The 23,518-nt window shown below is 50.2% G+C and overlaps 1 protein-coding gene across 1 annotated transcript in view; it reads right to left on the bottom strand.

The window, feature by feature from the left end:
• The window catches only part of LMX1A (LIM homeobox transcription factor 1 alpha), a 149,331-nt gene extending 134,163 nt beyond the window's left edge, over positions 1 to 15,168 (bottom strand). Inside the window, exons 1-3 of the mRNA XM_072757389.1 lie at positions 15,098 to 15,168; positions 14,579 to 14,676; positions 12,110 to 12,296 (exon numbers count right to left, since the gene is read on the bottom strand). Of these exons, the coding sequence (XP_072613490.1) occupies positions 12,110 to 12,296; positions 14,579 to 14,654 (263 nt within the window). The 5' untranslated portion in view covers positions 14,655 to 14,676; positions 15,098 to 15,168. The remainder of the gene's footprint in view (positions 1 to 12,109; positions 12,297 to 14,578; positions 14,677 to 15,097) is intronic.
• Positions 15,169 to 23,518: the final 8,350 nt, after the last annotated feature.

The raw sequence follows: 23,518 nt of genomic DNA, 5'->3' as shown, positions 1-23,518 counted from the left end.
TTACCAATGGCTGCCAATTTCAAGAGCTAGTAGGCAGCCCTACTTGTGGAAAGTCTCCACCACTGCGTTGTCTTCCAGAAACCCACTCACCCCGGCATTCTCTGCCTCTGCATCATCCCATCAAGGATGAGCTCCTTGAATGCTGGTGCTTCTCCCACTTTGTGCTGTCTCCTTGGGCATTCCCCTCTTCTTGTGATTTATATGATAATATATCCTAAAGCGTGGTGTCCCTTGGTTCTGTATTACTATGTACTATTTTCATTAGCTTCTTGGTGCTTACCACGATTTGAAATATGCTTGTATTTATTAGTTTATTACCTCTTCCATGAAGCTTTTATAACAACCCCAAGCAAGCTACCTGTTGATGAGTTTATCCATTCAACCAAGATACATTTGTCTAATGTCTGCTATGTGTCAGGTCCCATGCAAGATGCTGAGACACAGGTCTCAAGAAACAACACAAAACAAAAACAGGAAGGTCCCAGCCCTCACAGAGTTTATGACCTAGTAACATAGGCCACAAAGCAACAAATAAATATATCCTTTGTGTTGTGACAAGCATTAATAAGATCACAAATAGCACAGAGTAATGCAGAACCAAGGGACTTAAGTCAGTGGGCTCTCTGTCCAACAGACATGTCACTCTTAACAATCTTACTCTTTTCTTAGGCCTCTGTTTAATTTATGCCTCTAAGCAGTCTCTACTAGACTGTTAACACATCAATGCTCCATTTTGCTCATTTTTTACATACCTAGCACATAGAGGAATATAGTAAGTCTGGTTGATGATGAAATGAATGAACAAGTGATTTAATTAATAAACCAATGGTTGATAAGATCCCATTTAATTCTCAATTTGAGAAATCCACATACAACCAGATAAAGTGGATTCCGGTTACTGCTATTTTACCTGAAATCTCTAGTTTCGTTACACGTCACTTTACAGAAATTAAATTCACGCATACATCCCATCTCCCTAAAATTGACTGGAACTAGTTTTAAGTGAACCAAGTGTCAGCGCTGGTGAGTGAAGTAAAGCCATACAGGAATACTTAATTTCCTTAAAAGCCAATATTCCATTATCCCCTTTTTTGATCCGGCCAGGCCAAGTCATAAACAAGAAGGAATCAACAGTTCTGCAAACCAGCCTCATTCCAGGGCACAGCGGGATCTTTTCTAGCTGAGGCTGAGGCTCACTTGAAAATACAACACAGTTCAGAAGAAACCTTGGAAAGGGGTTATGCAAGGAATGGATGGACAGCTGCTGGCTAGTCCCAATGGAAGTTATGTTTGGAAGGCTCCAGATCTGATATTTAACAGTTCTGCTGCCAAATGTGCAGACAGGCTCCCAGAACAAGCCACCAATAGCAAACTGTGGGAGCTGGAGAGAGAGAAAAATGGATGCTTGTCCGCCTTTTTGTCATTCTTCCGGTGGGGGAAGAACAGCTAAGCTAGAGGAACAACGGAGACCAATGCAGATGGAATGGGACCGGAAATGATGGCGGCAGGATGGCTTTGTGGGCGTGGAGTCTGATAAACAGGAGTGTGATAAGTGTATGCTAGCAGCTCGCTCTCTCTCTCTCTCTCTCTCTCTCACACACACACACACACACACACACACACACACACACATACACATACACACTCAGGCAATCCCCAAATCCAAAAAACTTCCTTCAAAACCACGGAACATAGAAACAGCTGACCGTCAGAAGGCTGCCCAAAAGCTCAAGTATCTAGCAGGTGGGGACTTGTTTTCCAAGAGCTGGTTCAACAGGACAAACTGAGAATTGTGATCTCACTGGGGTGTGAACACCAGAATTCAAGCAGCAGATGGTGTGATTTAGAGGAAAGGCCATTGGACCAGGAGTCAGCGGCTGGGAACAGCATCCCAGCTTCCCTCTTTACCAACAGCGTGACCTTGGGCAAGTTCTTAACTTCTCTGAGCCTCAGTTTCCTAGCAATAAAATTCAAGGGGAAGAAAAAAAACTCTCCTTATCTGACTTTTAAAATTATTGTGAGGTCCAATCAAGATAATACAGGCAAGGGGCTCTTTGAAAATGGAAAAGGATACGTTTTTGTCCACACATCCTTTTACGGCAATTCCTACAAGCCAAGCATGGACCTGCACGCTTTATAAATATTAACCCAAAATGACCCTATGAGTTTGGTACTATCATTATCCCCATTTTAGGGAGAGGAAACCAGCACTGAGAAAGTAAGACCCTTGCCCATGGAAAAGGCTGGTGAGCAACAGAGCAAGGACGTGATCCCAGACACCGTGCATTCACAATCTAGGCTCTTAACCACCTAACAGCACTCAGTTATCATGCACAGCTCCAGAGAATCCATATCCTCTTATTCCTATAAAAAAAAAATCAACAATAATATCCAACCTTGTCTAGTTCTTTGTATTTTACCAAAAAGCATTTCATGTTCATTTTCTTATTTAATTCTCACAATAACGCTATGAGGTTGTTAGCACATTCCTTGGTACAGATGAAGACAGTGTGGCTTGGACATCTCTTGACAATAGTACATGTGTTTCCAGTTATTTTTCCAGTAATGGAGGGAGTTATGCAGTGCCCAAACCATGCTCGCCCACCTGTCCAACCCCTTCCATCTATGGATGTGGATTTTTTAAAAGGAAGACCCCAGCCAACAGCAGAGTGTAGAGAAAATAAAACCCAGAATAAAGGAGTGGGTGTGCAATCCCAACCAGCCTTACACACAGACAGGAAGGCACCCTACGAAGCGTTACCTGCCTCCGGTCCAAGATCATCTCCTCTGCTGGTCCCACTCTAGGACCTCAAACTCTACTGTTGGGTCATCATTCCTTCGACTAAACACCCTTCGAGTTAAAAAGTATCTTGGAAAGAACACCACATTCTCATGTGCATCCCAATGTGAATTATTTCATAATAGCCTGCCTGGTTTGACAGATAGCTAAGACCAGGCACTAGCCTGTACACAAGATAATATGAAATTTCAAAGGTCACAAGATGGGTTCAGAGCACAAGATAAGCAAGAGGGCAAGTCTGAGCTGCGATCTTGAAACTGGACTTGCAGAAAGTAGTGCTCTGGTTGAATCTAGGGATGCCCGGTACATAAAGCCCCCAGGGGAAACAGAGGCATGGGGACCAGGCAAACACTCCTGCCAAAGAAATGCAAGGGAGGGTCTTCTGGAATGTTCTTCCTCTTTGGGTTTCCAAAGAATACCCCATGGCACTGCCAACTGGTTTTCGTCTCTGAGGAGCTCAGCCTCCATTCCTGTGAAGATGGCGGCCATCACTGTCCCCGGGGCACAAAGGAATCCCTGCTACAATGTGAGGAGGGGCAGGAGGAGAAGGGGTGAGGGGAGCCAGCAGCAGGGGAGGAAACTCTCTCGATGGTTATGTTAAAACGGATTTGTTCCACTGTCAAAACCAGAAAGCTCTCCCCAAGAGCCAGCTTTAGGGAAGGAAGCCTGAAATGACAAAGAGGGGGTGGGTGTATTAAGGAGGCTCCTTGGAAAAGAGGCATAACGAAGTAAAGAGGGAAGAGCATCGGGCAAAAGGCAGGTATGGCCATAAAAATCCACCTCTGAACTGTGACAGTCCACCAACGCCTAGGGGAAGAACAGAAACTGGGCTCCAGCGTTTCTGCTGGGTCCCACAAAGAGGGCTCCCCAGACCAGCCTCATTCTCTAGGCCAAAGAGGGCCCTTGAAATTCAGGCCACTGGAGTGCTCATCCATCCTGGGCCTCCCTAGGGACCAGGAGAGGACCCAGTGGCCACCCAGCTCCTGAAAATTGTACAAGCCACGTCTTCTCCACTCAACTGCCCACTCCCCGTCTGGGGCCCCATCTTATCCTCCAAAGACATCGACCTCTTCTCCAGCATGGAGCTGGGGGCCCCCAGGCCAAGCCGACATTGGCTCCTCCTTAGTTAGGTTCAGGCTATTGAGGTACTCAAACAAAGACATATTTGGACCCTCCTGCAGAGAGAGAGAGGGGACCGTTTCTGGGCCCAGAGAGAGCTGCCCTTAATCTGCTGCACAGTGAATGACAACAATGTGAAGAATGAAAATATGGTTTGGGGGGATAGTCCCCAGGAGCCCAACATTTTGGTATTTAAAGGAACTTTAATGAGCTTAAGAGGCTAATCTGGAGTTCAGGAGGGGGTGTTTTGTTTTGTTTTGTTTTCAAAAATCCTTTTAAAGGTTCCTGAGGCTCGATGGGGAGGAGGCACCAGAACTGAGTCAAGGCGTGGCTGTGGTGTGGCCAAAGGGCCCCATGGAACCGGAGAGGAGGCTGCTGGAAAGATCCCTCCCCGCTGCAGCAGCAGAACCTGATGCTCCAGAGATAAAGGATGGTTCTTTCCAGGCTGGAGAGGGGCCATGTCCAGAGAAACAGCAAGAAGCTGGGATTGAATGGTGTGTTTACCTCCTAGCAGAATGCCAGCCGGGCTTCCCACCTAATAATTCCTTCTGATTTACTGGTGACCACATCAGGCTCAGGCACTTCTCTGACCACCCTCCCTCCCAAAAAAACATCCATCTAGAGTGGTAGGACGTACAGCGGCATCTACGGAGGTACCAGGCACACTCAGAGGATGTTCAGAGGTGCCTACATTGTCACCCAAAGAGCAATTGATGGTCATGGCATCATGCAAACCTGAGGGGTATGCCCCTTGCCAACTGCTAAGCTGAGCCCTGTTCTATAACTGGGTGGCCATGTGACAGGACTCTCTGACTTCTGCATCCACAGAAGACTAATTTGTTTCCTCCACGTGAGCAAATCAAAAGAGGACTAATGGTCCATAAGGATGGCCTGGGGAAAAAAATGAGGCAGTTGATGAGATGGTATTTAAGTAAGATCTGATGCTGGCAAGAGTCAAGTTACTAGAATTCCACAGGGCATAGGGGAGTGAGGGGGAGGCAGAATGGGATGGGGCCAGATGTGAACACCAGATAACGCATGGGGTCCATTCCCAGCCACGCTGGACGCTGAAGATATTTGTTATACGCACAGAGTTTAATTGGGCCTGTCAGCCAAGGTAGGCCCATCCATAGTGGCCAGACATCTATCAGGGCTTGTCCATTATAGGATAATAATGATAAAACACAAATCTAATAGGGCAGGGAGACACTGGAGTCAGTAAAGCCAGACGTATTTACTGTTATCCAAAAATAGGATCCCCAAACTGGAATCTGGAAAGGCCGGCAGAGACCAAACTCTCCTGTGGAGCTTCAGCTAGAGGACTAAGGAAAAGCACAGTCCATTTTGTATTTTTAGTTGTTGTGACATTATGGTGCACTAATGGGGAATCTGGCAATGGTTTCCTGCAACTCTGGCTAATTCAAGCATGGCAGCCAGGTGACAAGCTCTCCAGATGACTCGGCTGCCTTGATGTGCCAGTGAGAAGAACGGCACAGAGATAGGTTTTAAAAATCTTTGTCTAACTACCCAGATGGGGTCATCTGTGATGGGAGCAAGCATACACACAAGGTGGGAAACTGACTGAGGGCCATGGTTGTATTCCTTCCATCATGTCTTGCTAATACTTCAGTGTTCCTGCTGCATTCCGATCGAATCTGCTGTGTAATGCCAAAAGAAACTTAATCCCTATCCTAAGTCTCATTTTATTTATTTTCAGTAGTGTGAAAACAAACATGTAGCAAGATTACAGTGTTTACACCTCCTTTTTAGCCCATACAGCTCTAATCCTCCCGCTAATTAATGCCAGGGCCATAGCAATTTTATTAATTTCGTCTTGGTTAAAAATATAGAGACAGATCATTGTGCTCGACTCAAATAACAATTTGACATTTGGAAGGTGTCCGCTTCATTTCAGCAAGGCGGTTGGCTGAGTTTCATTTAATATATGACAAAGAGACACAAAGCGGCAGCCGACGTCGGTCAGCGATAACATAACTAATTCTAATTGTGATGAATGGACTTAAACATCCCACATCATGCGAGTCAAAAAGACTGAGGAGACGATGTAAAATCCCAAGGCGCGGCCGGCCCATTTCCCCATAGGTCCCAGTTAAACAGGCACACGGGAGGGAAGGGCCTCTTTTCTCCTGCCCTCAAATGTTACTTACTTCAGAACTTTTTCTACGTTTGGCTCCTAAAATCACCAACTCTCCCAAACCAAATCTGCAAAGGCTGCTGGCAACAACACTGGTCTACATGTCACTAAGAGACTTTCAGAAAAACACAAGGGTTCCTAGGGGGTGGCCTCAGGCCTGCTGAAAAGAGGACAGGGCCCTCCCAGGACAGGGACCCCTCTGCTCTGTATGGAGGGTGTGAGCGGCCCTCCACCTCCGCAGCCCTCAATCCTCCCATCTCAGCCCGCAAGTGGCTTACTAAGAACTCCCCTCTGAAGATGAGAAAGGACATTGAAAAATCCATGTTAGAAAGATATTAAAAAAATAATAATAATTCAGGTGGCTCAGTGGTTGAGCCTCTGCCCTCGGCTCAGGTCGTGATCCTGGAGTCCTGGGATCGAGTCCTGCATCAGGCTCTCTGCGGGCAGCCTGCTTCTCCCTCTGCCTGTGTCTCTGACCCTCTCTCGGTGTCTCTCATGAATAAATAAATAAAATCTTTTTTTAAATAAAATAATTAAAAATAAATTAAAAGTTTTTGGAAAGCACTCAAATAGGACTAAGAGTTCACAGTTGTGGCAGAAATTGTTTTTACATCTTCCTATGCGAGTGCATATTTCCTTCCATAGTTCACCCCCCCCCCGCCGCCCCCCCCCCTTCCCTCCCATTGTACTGAATAATCAAGTGGACGGGATTCAATATGGGTTATTTTGAACTTGACGTGATTCAACAATGACGTGTTGTATGGGCATTGGCTCTAAGGAGCTTTACCAAATTTCTGATAGTATAATGCGTATCTTAAATTCCCGTCTCTTTTCTCACTTCGAAACGCTGTGACCCCAATGATTTCTTTGACCGAAAAGAATAATTATCTGATAATTCAAGAAATGGAAATTGTTCTCACTAGAGAAACAGTACCTGCTCATGACCTCCAAAAAAATTTTCCAGAATGAAAAAGCAACGGTGACGAGGCCTCTCTAAAATCAGTAACAGCATTTCGGCGAATACAAAAAGCTATAAATTAGAAAAATGAAACTGAAAAGCAAGACAAACGATGAGCTTTCAGAAAAGCTCTGGTCACTGAAACCTGAAAGCAAAAGCAAGTCCTTAGTAGCTAGGTGGATGACAAAAGTTCCAGGACTCTACAGTATGCAACACTGGACTGGATAAATAACTTTTTATAATGTGCTCCATTTATGTAAGGATCAAAAGAATCCCACAACCCTGCTCTGAAAAGCATTGTTCATATGCAATTCCCAGAATACTATTAATATCTACTTGTGCTGTCTAATTTTATTTCAAAATTTTAAGTCTGAGATTCCAAGGAAGTCCTACCCAGGGACCAATACATATAAAAAGAGAAAACACCTCTGAGCAAGGACTGTTTCCAATCACCCACTAAATAAAAAAAGAGATTACTCGGCCTGCATCAACACACAGCCACAGCCCGTGGACAGTGCTTATCCCAAGCTAAACCCCCCTGCAATTTAATGCAGACATCAATTTATTACCTAGCTGTGTTTGATTTTTATATTCCTTACATTTTATTATGCCAGGAGCCGGGCCAGCAAAAGATAAAGTAAGTACAGCAAAAATCTAACAACTGCCTCTGTAATTTCATCTCTGGGCTCCTTTTATGAGTAGCTGCATGCCCCATTTTGATCTCCAAGTAATGTCACAGGAATATAAGACCAAACGAATTCTCCTCCCCACGCACACACACACACACACACACACACACACTCACATCCTACACTACACCTTGACAAAACGCAGCATTAGTTCATTACTGGTCCTAATAGAGATCATTACCTCGGCCATCATCTCCGAGGGGCTGCCAATCAGCAGGTCCAAGGCAAGATAGAGACGACTCTAAATGTGATATCCATTTTGCCCCCATTTTAGTCCCTTTCTTCAGAAAATTGGTCTGCTCCAAAAGAAAGGGGAGAAAACATGGACCGGCCCTCTGAGGAAAGGTCTCACAAGGCCTGGGATTTGCTGACATGTGGGGAGTTGTGATGTTATGAGAACAGCCCTGATGACAGCAGAACTATCCCACTCTGCTCCTAGGATGTCCAGAACAATCTAGGGGATAATGATAAACTTCATATGTGAGGGGAGAGGGCCCCGGCTGACGCACCGAGCTGCCAGGCACATGAAAGAAACAATATAAACTTGATTTAAATGTGGGATCCCTTCCAGAAGGCTTAATTATCTATTGTATTACCACATTCCCGTTATTCAGCAGCCTCTTCTGTCTCCAGCCACAGTCCAACTACAGTATTTATTTGGAACAAATTCAGGGAAATCTCCAAACTACCCAGATCACAGAGAACTCAGTTAAATAGGGAACAACAGTTATATAAATAGAAGTCCCCTAGGCTGGAAAATATTTTGGTTGTCTGCTAACTTTCAGGAATACTGAAAACCTTTGAATCCAGTTTTTAAACATCCATACCTAGAGGATCCTCCTGTTTTACATCACTTGGTACAGCTTCGGCAGTACCATAAGCATATCGTCCCACCTAACGAGTTATTTTTCTCTGATGACTTGTCATGCACCAAAAAGACCACCTCCAGCTCTTAATTCCTATGGACATTCATAAATCAGTGTTCTGCGCTCCGCCTTAAATGCTTATTTGTTTTGGATGATCAGAAGATAAATTACTCCTGAGGGTGTCATAGTGTACGAGACAAATATTTAACAAAACATCCTGAAGTCTTAAACAAATGGCTGTGTCTCAGATGCCACTGTCAATTCCATTTTTTTTTTAATTAGACAAATTTGGTGTTTGACACCAAGAAGGTAAAGCCACTAGCTGATGGAGTAGAATTTTCACCTTTTAGCTGGCCACCTGACACCACGAATAGGCAGCTAATAATTCAAATGCAAAACTGCCCACAGCCTGAAAAAGCACATATAAATGGCTAAAGCAAATACTATAAACTCCCCTTGTTAATATTACGTTTTATGTGTATGACCGTCCCTGGAGACTGCACATTGGCTATACATTCTTTGATCTTAACATGAAGGAATAGCATTTACACTTGGCGAGTTTGGAAAGCAGGGCACACCAGCCCCGAATCTTCATGATGTGCTTCTTCATTTACCCCCACGCTGTCCCACTGCCTCACCTCCACCTTTTTTCCCTCCTCCCTCTGTTTGCCTCGCCTGGGCCTCAGATTTTAAAAAGACCCACTCGAAAGGGCAAAATTATTCTTAAATGATCAATTCGTTAAAGAGGAAACGTGCTGTGCCTGTCTCACGGTGATTATCTGCAGCTGAATTGACCCTCTGGAGGATAAAGATCTGGTCATTCAGGATCGCTTCTGGGCAACACCTAGTCCTGCCCTTAGAGGAGGCTTCTAAGAAATGCTCGATAGTTGGGATAGTTGGGAGAATACAGAAAGGCAATAGGGCCGGGTTACAAGCCCCCTGAAGGCAGCTGGGACTCGGTCTCACAGCCTCTCATCCCACAGCCCAATGCCTTGCCTCGAGAAGCTTGGTAACAGCTGGCTGATTAAAGGAATCTGTCTTGAGCCTAATTTTGAAACAAACCAACCCAGCAACCACCATGCATGCTAATGCCATTAAGACAATCAGATGTATTAAAACCCCATTTTGTTTTGAAGAAGGCTGGGATTGGGATGGGGAACGGAAGAGAAACTAGGAATAAAAGTCATCCTTTAAAAAGAGAAAGAGAGAGAGAGGCCGGGCACAGACCCATGGTGATAGTGTGCATTGAGCTAACGAGGGCAAACAACTCCATTTTTTGCACATGTGTTTCCGAAATAGACGTTAAAATTAAAACGAAAACCCCTCATTGTAACATCATCACCTCTCTGAACAATGCAGCTCATGCTCCTCTACAAAATCTTTTTGGTTCTGGCCAACAGCTGGCAAGTTGATCCCTGCAATTTTCCCTTTGCAGAAATAGCTGTGAGAGAGGAGAACTGACCCTAGTAGGCTAATAAGCCCAAACTGCGCCAAACCTGGGAGGCTGAAATGGAGGGGACATTGTTGTGTTAAGTACTTTACAACAACTGTTTCTTCCCCTCTTGACACAGCCTGACTTCCTTAAAGAAGATCTGACTGGCCAGACAGCTGTGTTGACCCTTAAGCCTTCTTTGATTCGCGATTTTTTTTTTTAACAAACAGAATAGAAATTCACAACCCAAATCCTTTCCTAAGCTCCAATACTTTTGAATTCGCTAGTGTTGTGCCTGAAGGATGTGGACATTTCAGTAATCTATAAGCAGAAAGATAAAGATTGGGTCTACACAATCCCAAAACCTTCAGATGAAAAGCAGGAGAGGGCGGGTGGGGGGAGGAGGGGGGAAGCGAGAGCAATCCACCAGAAGCTTTATCCAAAGGTGATACTTGAAGTTCTGTGGGCGAAATCTGCTTAATTCCCTAAAAATTGCACTTTTCACTCAGACACTGTGGCAACAAACAGACAACCAAGAACGGATACAGGCATGTCTTCTTTAAAAAATGTTAACCATAATTACCACTTTGTAAAGTGGTCATGTGTTTTCATTTCTTTATACGTTTCTGTATTGTCCAACTCATCCAAAACCGAACATGGATTCTTTTTTAGGGCTAAAGATGCAAAGTTATCTTTTCAAAACCAGCATCCAGGCCCAGGACCCCTTCCACAGGAGGGCAAAGCTCAAGTATATGGTGGGCAAAAGAGCCCTGTGCGGCCAAAAAAAAGATTGTGTGCGTGTGTGTGGTCACTGGGTATGAGCTTCGCCAGCTTTCAGTAACCCTCATAGCCCAGGCAACACGGAAAGGAAGACACTTCTGGTTTTTCTCAGCGTTTTTTGTTGTTGTTCTTGCTACAAGGAGACTTCCACACACACACAACCCTTAGCTGTGTTTTTAATACCGTGATAGGAGCTGCTTTTCGTGCACACTGCCCCTCCTTCAATTATCCTCACCTACTGCTGTCTTATTCACCAGTAACACATGTGGAATTCTGCGCGCGCACGCGCGGCCCCTTGGCCATACACACCAGTCCTCGTGTGCAAAAACAAAACAAAACAAAACAAAACAAAAAAAACAACACAGGCCTGCGTTCCTCCGCTTTTTCCTCCAAACCGTGCGTGATCAGCTTTGCGAAGCCAGTGTCCCCGTGAACTAGCCGCTCTTGCAAGGAAAAGCAGTTCCCCTTCTCCATGGACCCACTAAGCAACTCCGGGCCTGCCTGGCGAGAACCAGGAAATCCTTCTAACTCCCACTCCCGGCCGCATCCAGGCTTTAAGGCATTACAGAAATCGAGATTCCAAATAATCTACTTGCTTAAATACCTGCCAACTAATTCTCAGAACACCCCAGAATGTTCACGTCGGCTGGAGAGAAGTGAATCCGCTGCGGAGCTGCGGTGCACACCCCCACGGGGGATTCGGGGGAGGGGAGGCGAGCAAGGGAGGAGGGGGCCTCAGACCAGGCCGCGCTTCTGGCCTAAAGGCCCCTGCGCCCCCAGGGTTTTGGAGACTCTGGGCGGAGGAGGAGGGGTCCGGGGCATCATGGAGAGCAAAGGCAAACGGGGTGTGCGCAGAGCGCAGAGGAAGCAGCATTGCTGAGCACCGGCTGTCGGGACGCCCGTGGACAGATGCGCACACTGGGGACGGGCCGCGCCGGAGGCCGCGGGAGCTGAAGCCGCAGGGCTTGCTCCCATCCCAGCGCGCGGGGGGGCGCAGACACGTGGGTGCGACGGCGTGGACGCCCCCCAGGAGACCTGGCCGCCGGCGGCCCACGGGGCACCCCAGAGAAGGGGAGCGGCGGGAACGAGCCGGATGGGTCGGAGCGCGCACAGAGGTGTGTCCACGGGATCAGCCGAGTTGGGGAGGGCGCCCTGCCTGGGAGGCCCGCACGCCAGCGGGGCAGCCCGGGGAGGGCGCAGCGCGCGCGTCTCTGCGGCCCCGGGGAGCGCACCGCCTGCAGGTGAACGCGCCTCCGGCGCCTCTGGGTGCGCGGGTGCGGGGGGCGCGCTCCGGCGGCGCGATCACTTACTTCTCGTAGTCGTACTTGCAGTAGAGCTTCTTGTCCCGGTAGAAGCAGGTGGTCTCCAGGGGCTCTTTGCAGGAGGCGCACTGCACGCACTGCTCGTGCCAGAAGCTGTCGTTGAGCCGCAGCAGAAACCTGTCCGAGATGACCCGTTGACAGCCCTCGCAGACAGACTTGGGGCTCACCGCTCTGCCTGCAACAGCAACAGACGTTCGCGGGTCAACCGCGCCGGCTCAGCATCCCGGCCACACTCCGATCAATCCTACACCCGCCGATTCCCCCCGCCCCCCCGCAACCCGCGCTCCCCATCCTGGGAAACCCCCCATCCCTGCTAATCAACCAAACCGAGTTTTGGAAAACAGAGAAAAATCAAACCAGGTGTTGTTTCTAATAAAACAGCGACTCTATGGGAAAGTTCAAATTCTCCTATATGGGAAGGGGCAGAAATCAATAAGCGGCCTTAATGATCCAATCTACCCAGGTATTCGCGCAAAGGAGCGCACATCCCGTACAATTAGACTACAAATAAATTTGCGCTCCCACCTTTATCACCTAAGCATTAAGTCACTCACCCTGCTTGTCTCTTTTAATATTAAATTTGTGAGTCTATAAAAAGAATTTTGGAGGATTGGTCTTGTCTTTTTGCTAAAATGCAATTTCTGTTGTATTTTCTGAGGGAAAGGTTTAAAATTTTTATTTTTTTCCTAAAAAGTCTCAGGCATACAAAAAAATACCGTCTGGCTCCAGGCAAACTCAGTACTGTGGGAAAAAAAGCAATGAACCCCCAAAGTGCCTTGGCCGGAGTACAAATTGCAGGTGGGTTTAAACGTAGGATTTTATGTGTATTTTTGTACATACACATATAAATAATTAAGACGCATCAAAATAGAAGAGGAAAAAAAAAGAGGAAAGAAGCAGGGCGCGGAGATGCTGCGGGAATTCCGGGAATCCGGCCGGCTCAGCTGCAGCGCCTGCGATTTTGCACCCACCCCAAACCCACTCCGCGGAAAGAGGGAATCCTCTCTAGCCTACCCTTTGGACTTTTGTCTGTTTTGTTCCTCTATTTTGTGTGTGGGGGTAATGCCCTATTTTTAGGATAGGGGAACACTTGGCCGCTTTTGTCGGCACATTTCACAGCTATTTAAAGAAGGCCTTGTCCCCTGATAACAATACTCTTGCGCGTGGTGTCCCAAAGGGCCTGACCCTTCCCCATTTCCTCGCGACACTCTTGTGTTTTTTTTTTCCCCCCCTGGGGGATCCTGCCACCAGCTCTTGAGTGGAGCCTGTCGCCTTGGGGCGCGCAGGGGAGGGCTCAGAAAAGTAGAAAAGATAGTTCTCAGTTGTAAAATTGTCCTGTCTCGGCGTTCAGGGCCGGGACCCGGGCGGTGGGAGCCGCGGAGCGCACACTGGGAGCCGCGACGCGCGCTGTGGGCACAAGGTCGCGCGCGCTCCGTGCCAGGGCAATGCCAGCTGGGGAGGGCCCCCCCCCCCCCGCTCTTCCGACGCTGGACGGAGTCGAGAAGTTTCCGCAAACCCGGTTGAAAGGAGGGAACGCAGTGCGCCCGGGATTTCGTTTCAGCTGGGGATGGTGGAGGGTCCTCCCTGGATGTGGTTTCTCCAGCCGAACCGTCTCCAGTCTCATCACCATCACCTCCCGGCTCTAGCGGTTCCGAATGCCGGGAGGAGGCAAGAGGTTTAAATGACAAAACGAAAACCCCTCCCGCTAAAATAGTAAAACACCCGAGAAGCACCCAGGTCGGGGTGGGAGGTGGGGTTGCGAATCCCTGGCCTCAGGTCAGCAGGACCCCCGCGCGTGGACGCGCTTTCGAAGCCCTTGGCTCGCGGCTCCTCCGCCGTCGCTGCAGAAGGATCGGGGAGGCAGGGGGGACCCGCCGGCCTCGAGGTCCGGCTCCAGTTAATTAAAACCGAGGCGAGGGCCCTGCCGCGCGGGCTAATCCCCGCGCTGCGCTGCGCTGCCCACCGGCCCGGAAAAGCCCTTCGGCCGTGCCCGAGGCTGAGACCCGGGCTGGAGCTGGTGGGGGCGGGGGGGGGCGAGAAGCCGCCTCGAACTTGGGCGCCTGCGAGCCTCGGCTGCCCTGCGCTCGCCCCTAGGCCGCGGAGAAGCGGGCGGCATTTGCGACGCGTCCATCAGCTCCGTGATTAAAAATCCAGCCCTGGGTATTTTTAATCACTTGCCACTCAGACGCCCGCGAGCCATCTCGCCCGCCCCTCGCCGCTTTGGGGAATTCGGTGCCCGGCGCGGGAGGCCTTGGGGCGGCTTGGGGTAGGAAGGACACACGGGGACTGATGGACAGACGGCGCGTGGGCTCCACTGGGCGCCAGACGCGGGGCGCGCGGGGCGCGCGGGGCGCGCGGGGTCCCTTTCCTGCCGACCGGGTCCCGGCGAGCCGGGCTGCAGGGCTGGGGTCCGGTGCAAAGAGGGTGCGCCCCGGGGCGCGCGGCCTGAACACTCACCCAGCAGCGACGAGAAGGACGCCGAAGTCTCGATGGCGCTTTGAAAGTTCTCCTCCATCTTCAGGCCGTCCAGCATGTTCGGGCCGGGCCGGGAGGACCTGCGGAGGAGAGGAAACGCTGCTTCTGGGGTCCGTGCGCTCCGGGACCGGGAGCCCGGGGCCGCCGCACTCCTGGGAAAGCACGGAGGGAGTGTCCGGGGTCACCAGGATGAGAGTCCAGCCCAGAGCAACGTGGGGTGGGAGCAGAGAGGCGAGTCACCGCGAACTGCTGAGTGATCTGATTTCACTTGAAGTCAACGCGTTTTGTACTGAGACCTCCGCCCCCCAACTGCGCTTCCCCTTCCCTGCCCCCCCCGCCCCCGCGCACACCCTCGCCCGGTCCCCAGCCCCGGTTCCCCATCCCGAGTCCGACTCCGCCCCGACCTGCACCCCTGCGGGCCCTAGGGACGGCTCCGCGGGGACCCAGCGCCGCGGGGAGGCCGGGACCGAGGGGCGGGTGTTCCCCCCTCGCGCCCCTCACCTGCCGGGGCCCGGGCGGGGCCGGGAGAGCGAGCCGGAGCGCGCCCGCCTGCTCGCGGACCCCGGGCGCCGAGAGCCGCTGGGGGCGCGCGGGGCGGTCCTCCCGCCGGCCGGCCGGTGCCGGGAACGTCTGCGGGAGCGGGGAAGTCGCCTCGGGGAGGAGCCGCGGCTGGCCCTGCTCACTCTTGGACGCATTTCAAATCAACTTTCCGAAACACGCCCGCCCGAGCCGGAGCCCCGCGGCGCGCAGCCGTCCTTACCTGGTGGGCGAGCTCGCTCCCCGCGGCCGGGGCGGGAGGCGGCGGCCGGGCGCCGCGGGGAGCTGCGGCCGGGGCCGGCGGAGGCCCTCGGGGCTGCAGGCGGCGCGGCCGGGAGGGAGCCCGAGCGAGCGCCGGCCCCTGGCTCCGCTCCTCGGCGCGCCCGGGCCGGGCCGGGACGTGGCCGCGGGCGGCCGGCCTTCTCGGGGCGTCCTGGCCGCCCGCGTCGCTGCTGGGGGGCGGCGGGGAGGCCCGGGGCTTCTCCGGGGCCGGGAGCGAGGGCGGAGGCCCGGGGTCGTGGGTGCGAGTCGGGCCCTGCTGCGCCGGGGCGGATCCGGCCGCAGCTCACAGGGGCCGCGGCGCTGCGCGCGGCGGAGGGAAGGGGTGGGGTGCGCGGGGAGGCGGGCTGGGAGCGCGCCCCTGGAGCGGCCGCCGGGCTCCCTTCCCCGGCCCGGCTCGCCGCGGCCGCCTCGCAGCCGCGCAAAGTTTCCTCCCCTCCACGTGCGGGGGCTCCCTCGGGGCTCCCTCGGGGCTCCCTCGAGGCGCCCCCGGCTCCCCGGCAGCTCTCCACCGCCGCGGGCGCTCGGGCACCGCGGCCCTCCCCGCGCGCCCTCGGAAGCCTGGGGGAGCTGCCGGAGGTGTGTGATGGCCTGCGGGGGCGGTGGGGGGGGGCGCCCACACCCCGGAGCCCCCCAGTCCCCCTGCTCCTGCAGCCGGGCTCCTGCAAAGTTCCCAACTTCCCCTGAGCTCCAAACGCGCCGGCCGGCTCAGATGGAACCCCGTCCGCGGATGGGGTGTGCGGCTGCCTTAGGAGCCGCGGCCCCAAGCTCGAATGGGGGCTCTGGGGGGCAGAGACGAGGTGGGATGGGACCCCCCCAGACGCGAGCCCGCAGTGCCACTGAGCAGGAAGTCAGCTAAGGGGGCGCACTTAGGGGAGCAGAGTACTGGGGCGGGGGGAGAAGGGAGATCTCAACTCCCTACACCTCCTAACCTCAGCTTACAGCGGTCCGACCTCGAGCCCCTCCAGGAGCGCGACTCGGGTCTTAATCATCTGTGTAGTCCAGGAGGTGAGCACGGTGCCCGGCCCCAAGGGGATGCTCAATAAATAGATCCTAACATTTATCGAACATTTTATTACCTGCCAGGCTTGGTTACACAGTTAACTCGTTTAATCTTTACAGCAACCCTATGAGGTGGAGACAATGATTATCCTGATATTACAGGTGAGGAAAACGGAGCCGCCGAGTGAGCACCACGGGACGGTCAGTTGGGCCGGCTTCTCTGGGGGCCCCTCAACTCCTGAGCTGCAGGAAACTGACTTGGAATGGCCAGGAACTTTGGCACAGTGATCCTGAGCAGGCGGGCAAGATGCCACATAGCGAGCACTTTCTATTCCCTTCTCCAAGGACAGGACCACTTCCTTATTTAAAAAAAAAAAAAAAAAAAAAAGTGTTGGCAGCTGTGGCTCAAGAGTGCTCCGGGGGGCCTTGACCCCACTCGCCATTAGAAGCGCTTTCTGCCAGCAGGCACAAGCCAAACACAGAATATGACTTCAGGGAAACGAGAGAAAAGGGCAAAGAGTTTAATACTTTACATTTGAGTGCCGCTTTATACTTTCTGGGATACTTTCACATACATGATTTCGCTTGATCTTTAGGACAAACCTGTGAGGTAGACAGAACAAATAGTTTTATCCATTGTTTCAGATGAATCTTTGGGGCTTAAGCAGGGCTGGGAGGTTTCTCTCTGTGGCCCAGACGGCTAGTGGCATGTCCCCTGACACCTGTCCTTTGTCCTTTCTGCCACCCCAGGTAGAGTGTGGGGGGAAAATATGAATTACAAAAGTATTCTTAGGATAATATATAAAATAGAAGTCAGGCAAGAAAAAAAAAAGTAGAGCAAATGCCATCATAAGGAATATTTTTAAATGCCCAACAGAGTTTTGGTTTCACTAGAGGTCTTGAATGTATGAAATATGGTTATGAATACTCTAGTGGTCAGAGTATTCCCTGTAGAGAATACCCTGGAAGTGGATGGGTTCTCATCTGATCTGGGACCCAGGCCCCTCGAAATGGTCTTTGCATCTGGAAGGCAGGCTGATTAGCAGAGATCACTCACAAGTGTTTGCTAGGAATGTCTTTCCCCCAGCTGGCTCTTGGGCACCTTCACGATGGAGACAGTCTCATAATCATATTCTAAGCCGTGGGGTCCTTAGGGCAGAGCCAGGCTCATATATGTGATTAACAAATGCCACTTACTTAACTGATGGTTGAGCACTGTGTTCACAGTAGGGATGGGGGGAGCACTCTAGTACAGGTGAAAGCACATGGCGGGGTCAGGAATCCAGGGACCTCACTTCCCCAGACAGCTCAGCCACTGAGTCAGGTAGGCCAGGTTCACCTTTCTGGGCAACTGTACTTCTCTGCAATGAAGGGTTATACTCACCCAATGGTCCCACAGGCCTTCCCGGCCTGCAGGCTGTGAAACAATGGGGTGAGCATTAGAACCCACAGCACATCACCCGCTTTGCAGAACTGGTCCAGGTGCAGATGCCGATGGGGCTAAGTGACGTGTCCAAACCATTAAAGAGACACTTTGTTCCTTCGGGGTTTTTTCTTTTATGCTTTATGTTCTCTCTCTCAATGGACTGGGGATCGTGAATCCCACTCCTCCCCCAGTGTCATTTCACTTTGACCTGAGCCAGCTCCGTGACATCGTGGGCAGGTAGACAGACATCTTTCCATCTGTGGAAGAGTCTCCTGATCATGTCACGTGGTCGTTTGTTTTAGACTCAACGCTATCGTTTCACCTTTTTAAAGACAGAAGATGCCACAAAGCCACTGTCCAGAAGCTCTTCATGACGATGCAGCCATATTCTCCCTTTTATCAGAAACACTGTTTTCTGAGAGTTTGTGGAAGTAAGGTAGACAGGCTTTAGGAGAGACACCCCAAATTATTGACTTTTAGAGGTGGGAGCAAACATACACCTCCTCTGGCCCAAGTGTTAGGTTTATATTGGGTCAAAATTCATTTCCCTGGCACTGCCACATCTGGTCCATTGATTGCTCAGGGCTGGCCATTCGAAATGTCAAATCCTACTTCCAAGATCTGTCAGATGTGGGCAGAGCTGCCCTCTCTGTTCTGTTCCCTTTGTTTCTGAACCTGCTCCAGTTTTTCCCTCTCCCCCCTAAATTATGGCACCCAGACCTGTTGCAGCTTCCCAATGACCATGTGTTCAGGACCTCATCTCCTCTTTCTGGCCAGAGAACACCCATTAACATGGCCCGATTTGGGGTTAGCATTTTCGGTGGCTGCCGCTGACTCATCCCGTGTATGTTATTAACCAACCCTCCTCTGTCCTTTTCCACATGGGCTGCTGGTAGGCCACATCTCCCCCGAAACTGCAATCGTACAATTGGTGTTTGGCCCCTGGTGTGGAAACTCAACATTTATCCCTGCTAAGAGATAGGCAGCTGTTCCAAACATCAGGAATCTTGCAACTTCAAGCAGATTCCAAGAGATCCAGGGACTACATCTTAAGCCTAGTACTTTGCTTTGAGGAGGAAACAGAGGGCCCTTGCCAGGCTGGTCTGGAAGCTGCCATCGTTGGAGGAAGACAGGCCAGGGTAGTGAATGGGGGGGCCTCAAGAGGGTGCACAGGGTCCCTGTAACCTGCCCATACCTCTTCACCTGGGAGCTGCCTCTGGTCCTCTTCCTGCCACCTGTCCTCTGTCAAGTAGCAATCTGTGGAACCAGCCAGAGAGCTACCCCTTCTATGGCAGAGAACACAGAAGCTCCACCACCAGACTCATGAATGCTTGTGGCTGAGATCTGGGGAGAGAGTGAGGACGGGGTAAGCAGAGGCCCTCGCGCGGTGGGAGGGAGACAGCAAGGGAGGGAGGACATCCTGTTACAGAGTGGAGATGACAGGAACATGTTTTTTTACTTTCCTTTTCTTGCTCTCATTTCTGTGTTTTATTAAGGGAAACACAAAGGGAAAATTGTGTTATTTGTTAAAAAAATGTCAAAGTGCGTTTCCAGAGAGAGGAAAAAAAGCAGACACGTTACTGCCTAGACAGAGAAGGCCGTACTCTGGTGGGGCGGCCAGAGACCAGTGTGGTGGGGGGCACTGGAGCTGCAAATTCTCCTGACCTCTGAAATCTCTCCCCAGGAGTGGGCCTGCACTCACGTGCAGATCTCTCAAAGGAGCTGGAGCACCGGGTGCTTCGGGACTTTCTGGGGGTGAAAGGGGACCATCACAAACCAGCTGCTGGAATGGGGCGGGGTGGGGGGTGGGGGGTGGGGAGGCGGTCAGCTAACAAAGGCACCATTTACAGCATCGCATTCTTTGGATCTTGTCTAGAATCATCTGCATGGCCCACTCCATCTCCCCGTTGGATCGTGTGCTCCTTCAGAGGAGCCATGTCACACTCATCTGCGTTTCTCCTGCACCCAGCGCAGTGCTCTCCCTAACCAGAGCCCCGGCGAGTATTTGTTACCTAGACAGAGAGTGCCCTTCAGCGTCAGCCTGTTTCATGGCATAACTGGGTGTCCTAGAAACAGCATGCCTGGCTTTGGAACCATGGAGGCCTGAGTTCAAATCCCAGCTGGGACATGTATCAACTGTTCAAACTTCAATCAGTCAACTCCTCCATGTTCCAGCATCCTTCTCTGTATAAGGAAAAGAATAAAATACTCCTCAAGAGTTCAGAGAAGAGATGGACGTGAAACATCTCATAAGCTGTCTGGTTCATTTAACATTCAAATATCCTTTATTTTTTTTTATTGGAGTTCAATTTGCCAACATATAGCATATCAAACAGTGCTCATCCCGTCAAGTGCCCCCCTCAGTGCCCGTCACCTTTATGTCCTCATGTAGCCTCCTGGGAAACAAGCAGACATAACTTCTGAAGGAAAAATCACCTGGGCTTTGCCACGTTCTCATGAACAAACAGGAGCCACACCATCATTCAGACAGAGTCCATGTGTTTAGCCATAGCACCTGTCTTGCCCCACCTTCCATAGCTGAGGTGCCTCTGTGCCCCAGAGAGGCTGCGCCCTCTGACTGGGAGGGTGGCATAGTAGGGCAGTGAGAGGATGGGGCCTGGGGTCACACAGACCTGGGACTGATCATCGACTCTACCCCGTAGGACTGTCTTGGGCAAGTTCCTTAATCCCTCCAAGCCTCAGTTTTCCCTTTTATTAAATCGAGGGAATAATTGGGGGTGAATTTGTGTGCGTTCCGTGAAATAATACAAAATACCTAGCACGGAAATAGGCACGTTAGTAAGAGTTGAGTGAATTTTACCTGCTGTCACCATTGTCATCATCATTATCATCATCATGAGACAGTAAGTACCTCTAGGACCATTTTACTTATACGTGTGGCCCTAGTACCTAGCATCTGAGTACAGATGTCCTGAGAACGCACCATAAATTAAACAGACTGAAGACCGTTTTTGGCATCAAGTGAGGTTCGGGTGGAATCTGGCTCTTGATGCCACCCCACCCCCAACCTGAGCAGGGATTTCTTTTGGAAAAATCCCACATGCTCCATAACAGGTCCCCAGATTGCAGGCTTCCTGCACAAGCTTCTCTCACTTGTGGGCTCTCACAAGCTCCATCTTTGACATCTACATGTGATACTTCACACTAAATATCAAGAACCTGGAAATGATGAGAAGGGGGGAGGCACACAAGCAGTGAGCTCCCCAGGCACCAAAACAGAGAGAGATCTGTGAAGACATGAGGTCTGTTAAAATCCTGGGCCTGGTTCCCCGATTCACGTGCCCAGCATACCTCAGTTGCTATGAAGTGAATGTGTCGGTGGATTAGGCAAACGTCCCTGAACACCACGCCTGGTGGAACAGTTGGAGGCCTGATTAAAGCCTTCTGCAGCACTGGGGTCTCCAGGGCTGGGGTACAGCCTCTCCGAATGTGGCCCACGGGCAGGCACCGCCCAGCGCAGAGGCAGCTCTGTGCTGAGCAGGTGCAGAGACCACCTCCACCAACCCAGTAGCAAGACCCTAGCCACGTACAGGTATCTTCAGGAAGGAGGGGTCCCCACCTGCATCTCCACCCTGCAAGTACATTAAACTCGAGTGGCCGCTGAGAGAACACTGAGGGGACCCCTAACCCCTGCATCTCCCCACTCTCACTTTTTCCGATGGATAAGCCATGTTTATCCAAATGCTAACTGATTTACATCCCACACCCTGCCGAGTTTCTAAAAAGGATTTGAGGTGACATACAAATATTATCAATACTGTAATCGAGGGGATCTCTGGGTGACTCAGTGGTTGAGCACCTGCCTTCAGCCCAGGGCCTGATCCTGGAGACCCGGGATCAAGTCCCACGTTGGGCTCCCTGCAGGGAGCCTGCTTCTCCCTCTGCCTGTGTCCCTGCCTTTCTCTCTCTCTCTCTCTCTCATGAATAAATAAATAAAATTTTAAAAAAATACTGTAATCGATTTTTTTAAATCAAAATTATATACGAGCCACAGAAAAGCAAATCTTCCCCCAAAATAATAACTTGGGGCTAATATTTTTATTGTGACAGAATGTTACATGTCACTCTGAGTCTACAAGGTGGAACAGAGAAAAATAAGGCCTTACAAGATTGCGACGATCACATCAAACTTTGTATCAGTTATATTTATATGTCTACCTGGCTTTAGGAGAGACCCCATGATAAAGTAATAAAAAATATATAATTCATGGCAATAGTGATCAAATCGGGGACCTTATTAGCAGTGTTGGGATATTTTTACTTTTATATATGGACTGTACTTCTGAAAATCACTTTATAACATGAAACTAAAGGTCTATTCGAGCACTGAATGTTGGATGCAAGTGATGAATCACTCAGTTCTACTCCCGAAACTAATATTAAGCTATATGTTAACTACCTAGAATGTAAATTAAAACTTGAAACAAAAAAGCTCCTAAAGATAGATGCAACAAACTACAAGATCAGGAATAGAGAAAACAGAAATGAAGATATGCTAACTATGTAATAATTAACAGTTGGCTCTTTGGGGCAGAAACCATGCGTATGTCTTGCACATCATAGTTTGATCTAACAAAGCTCTGAGTCCACACTTGGCATCTGTTATGTGTGGATGTTTGAACACACTAAAGAATACTGTGTTTGAGGGTCAAATTTGCCTTTGAGCTTCCTTGTAGCAAGGGCAAAAAGAGATACAGCTACTCCACAGATATTTTGGCACTAGTGTTGGAGATGCAATTGTGGATTTGGGTAAGGAAGGAAAGAAAGAAAGAAAAAGAAAGAAAGAAAGAAAGAAAGAAAGAAAGAAAGAAAGAAAGAAAGAAAGAAAGAAAGAAAGAAAGAGAAAGAAAGAAAGAAAGAAAGAAAGAAAGAAAGAAAGAAAGAAAGAAAGAAAAGCTTAATCGCTTAATCCCCGGAGCTCTAGATCCCCGTGCCCGAGTGCATGTAATGTACCCGGTGAGCCTTTGCATCCCAATCCACAGCACAGTGTCCTGCACAAAATGAGTCTACACCGCGTGGATACATTAATGAGATCAGTTTTTTTCTTTTTTTTAAAAAAGATGCTTTGATGCGTCTAAACTATAATCATTCCCGCCTTTCTTATCCCATACATAATTCATCTGGACCTTGGAGAACGGAGAAAAAAACTTGTGAGGAGGTTTCTGAAAGCGAAGGCATTCCAGGAAGATTGCAGGGCTTGAGTGAAAGCACAAAAGGCAGAAAGCCAAGGTGAGCTAGAGGATCTCTGTGAACACAGGGAAGTGGGCCAGCCTAGGAGGCTTGAATACTGGACCTCAGAGTTTATCACTCTGCAGACAACAGATAGCCTTTGAGCGCTTTGGACCAGAGGAGTAAAATAATCAGGAATACGGCTGAAGATGACAGCATCTGGTAGCAGTGTGGCTGATAACTCAAAAGAAGAAAAGGGGGACTAGAACAGATAAACTTTATTACTCTGGTATAAGTAAGAAATCCGGGGCCCGGGCCAGGGCAAGGACTGCAGAAATGAAATCAAGGGGGATGGATGAGAAAGTTCAGAAATCGAGTCAACAAAGCTCAGAGTCTGTTCAGCTGTGAGGGGAGAACAGAAGGAGAAAAAGGAATCAAAGGAGCGTTGGGGGAATGGTGGCACAGGGGCAGGAATGGGAAATGCAGGA

This window comes from Vulpes vulpes, chromosome 5 (assembly GCF_048418805.1).
Source record: "Vulpes vulpes isolate BD-2025 chromosome 5, VulVul3, whole genome shotgun sequence".
Lineage (NCBI taxonomy): Eukaryota > Metazoa > Chordata > Mammalia > Carnivora > Canidae > Vulpes > Vulpes vulpes.
Note: the sequence above shows the minus strand (reverse complement) of the source record. Positions and strands in the feature narration are given on the sequence as shown.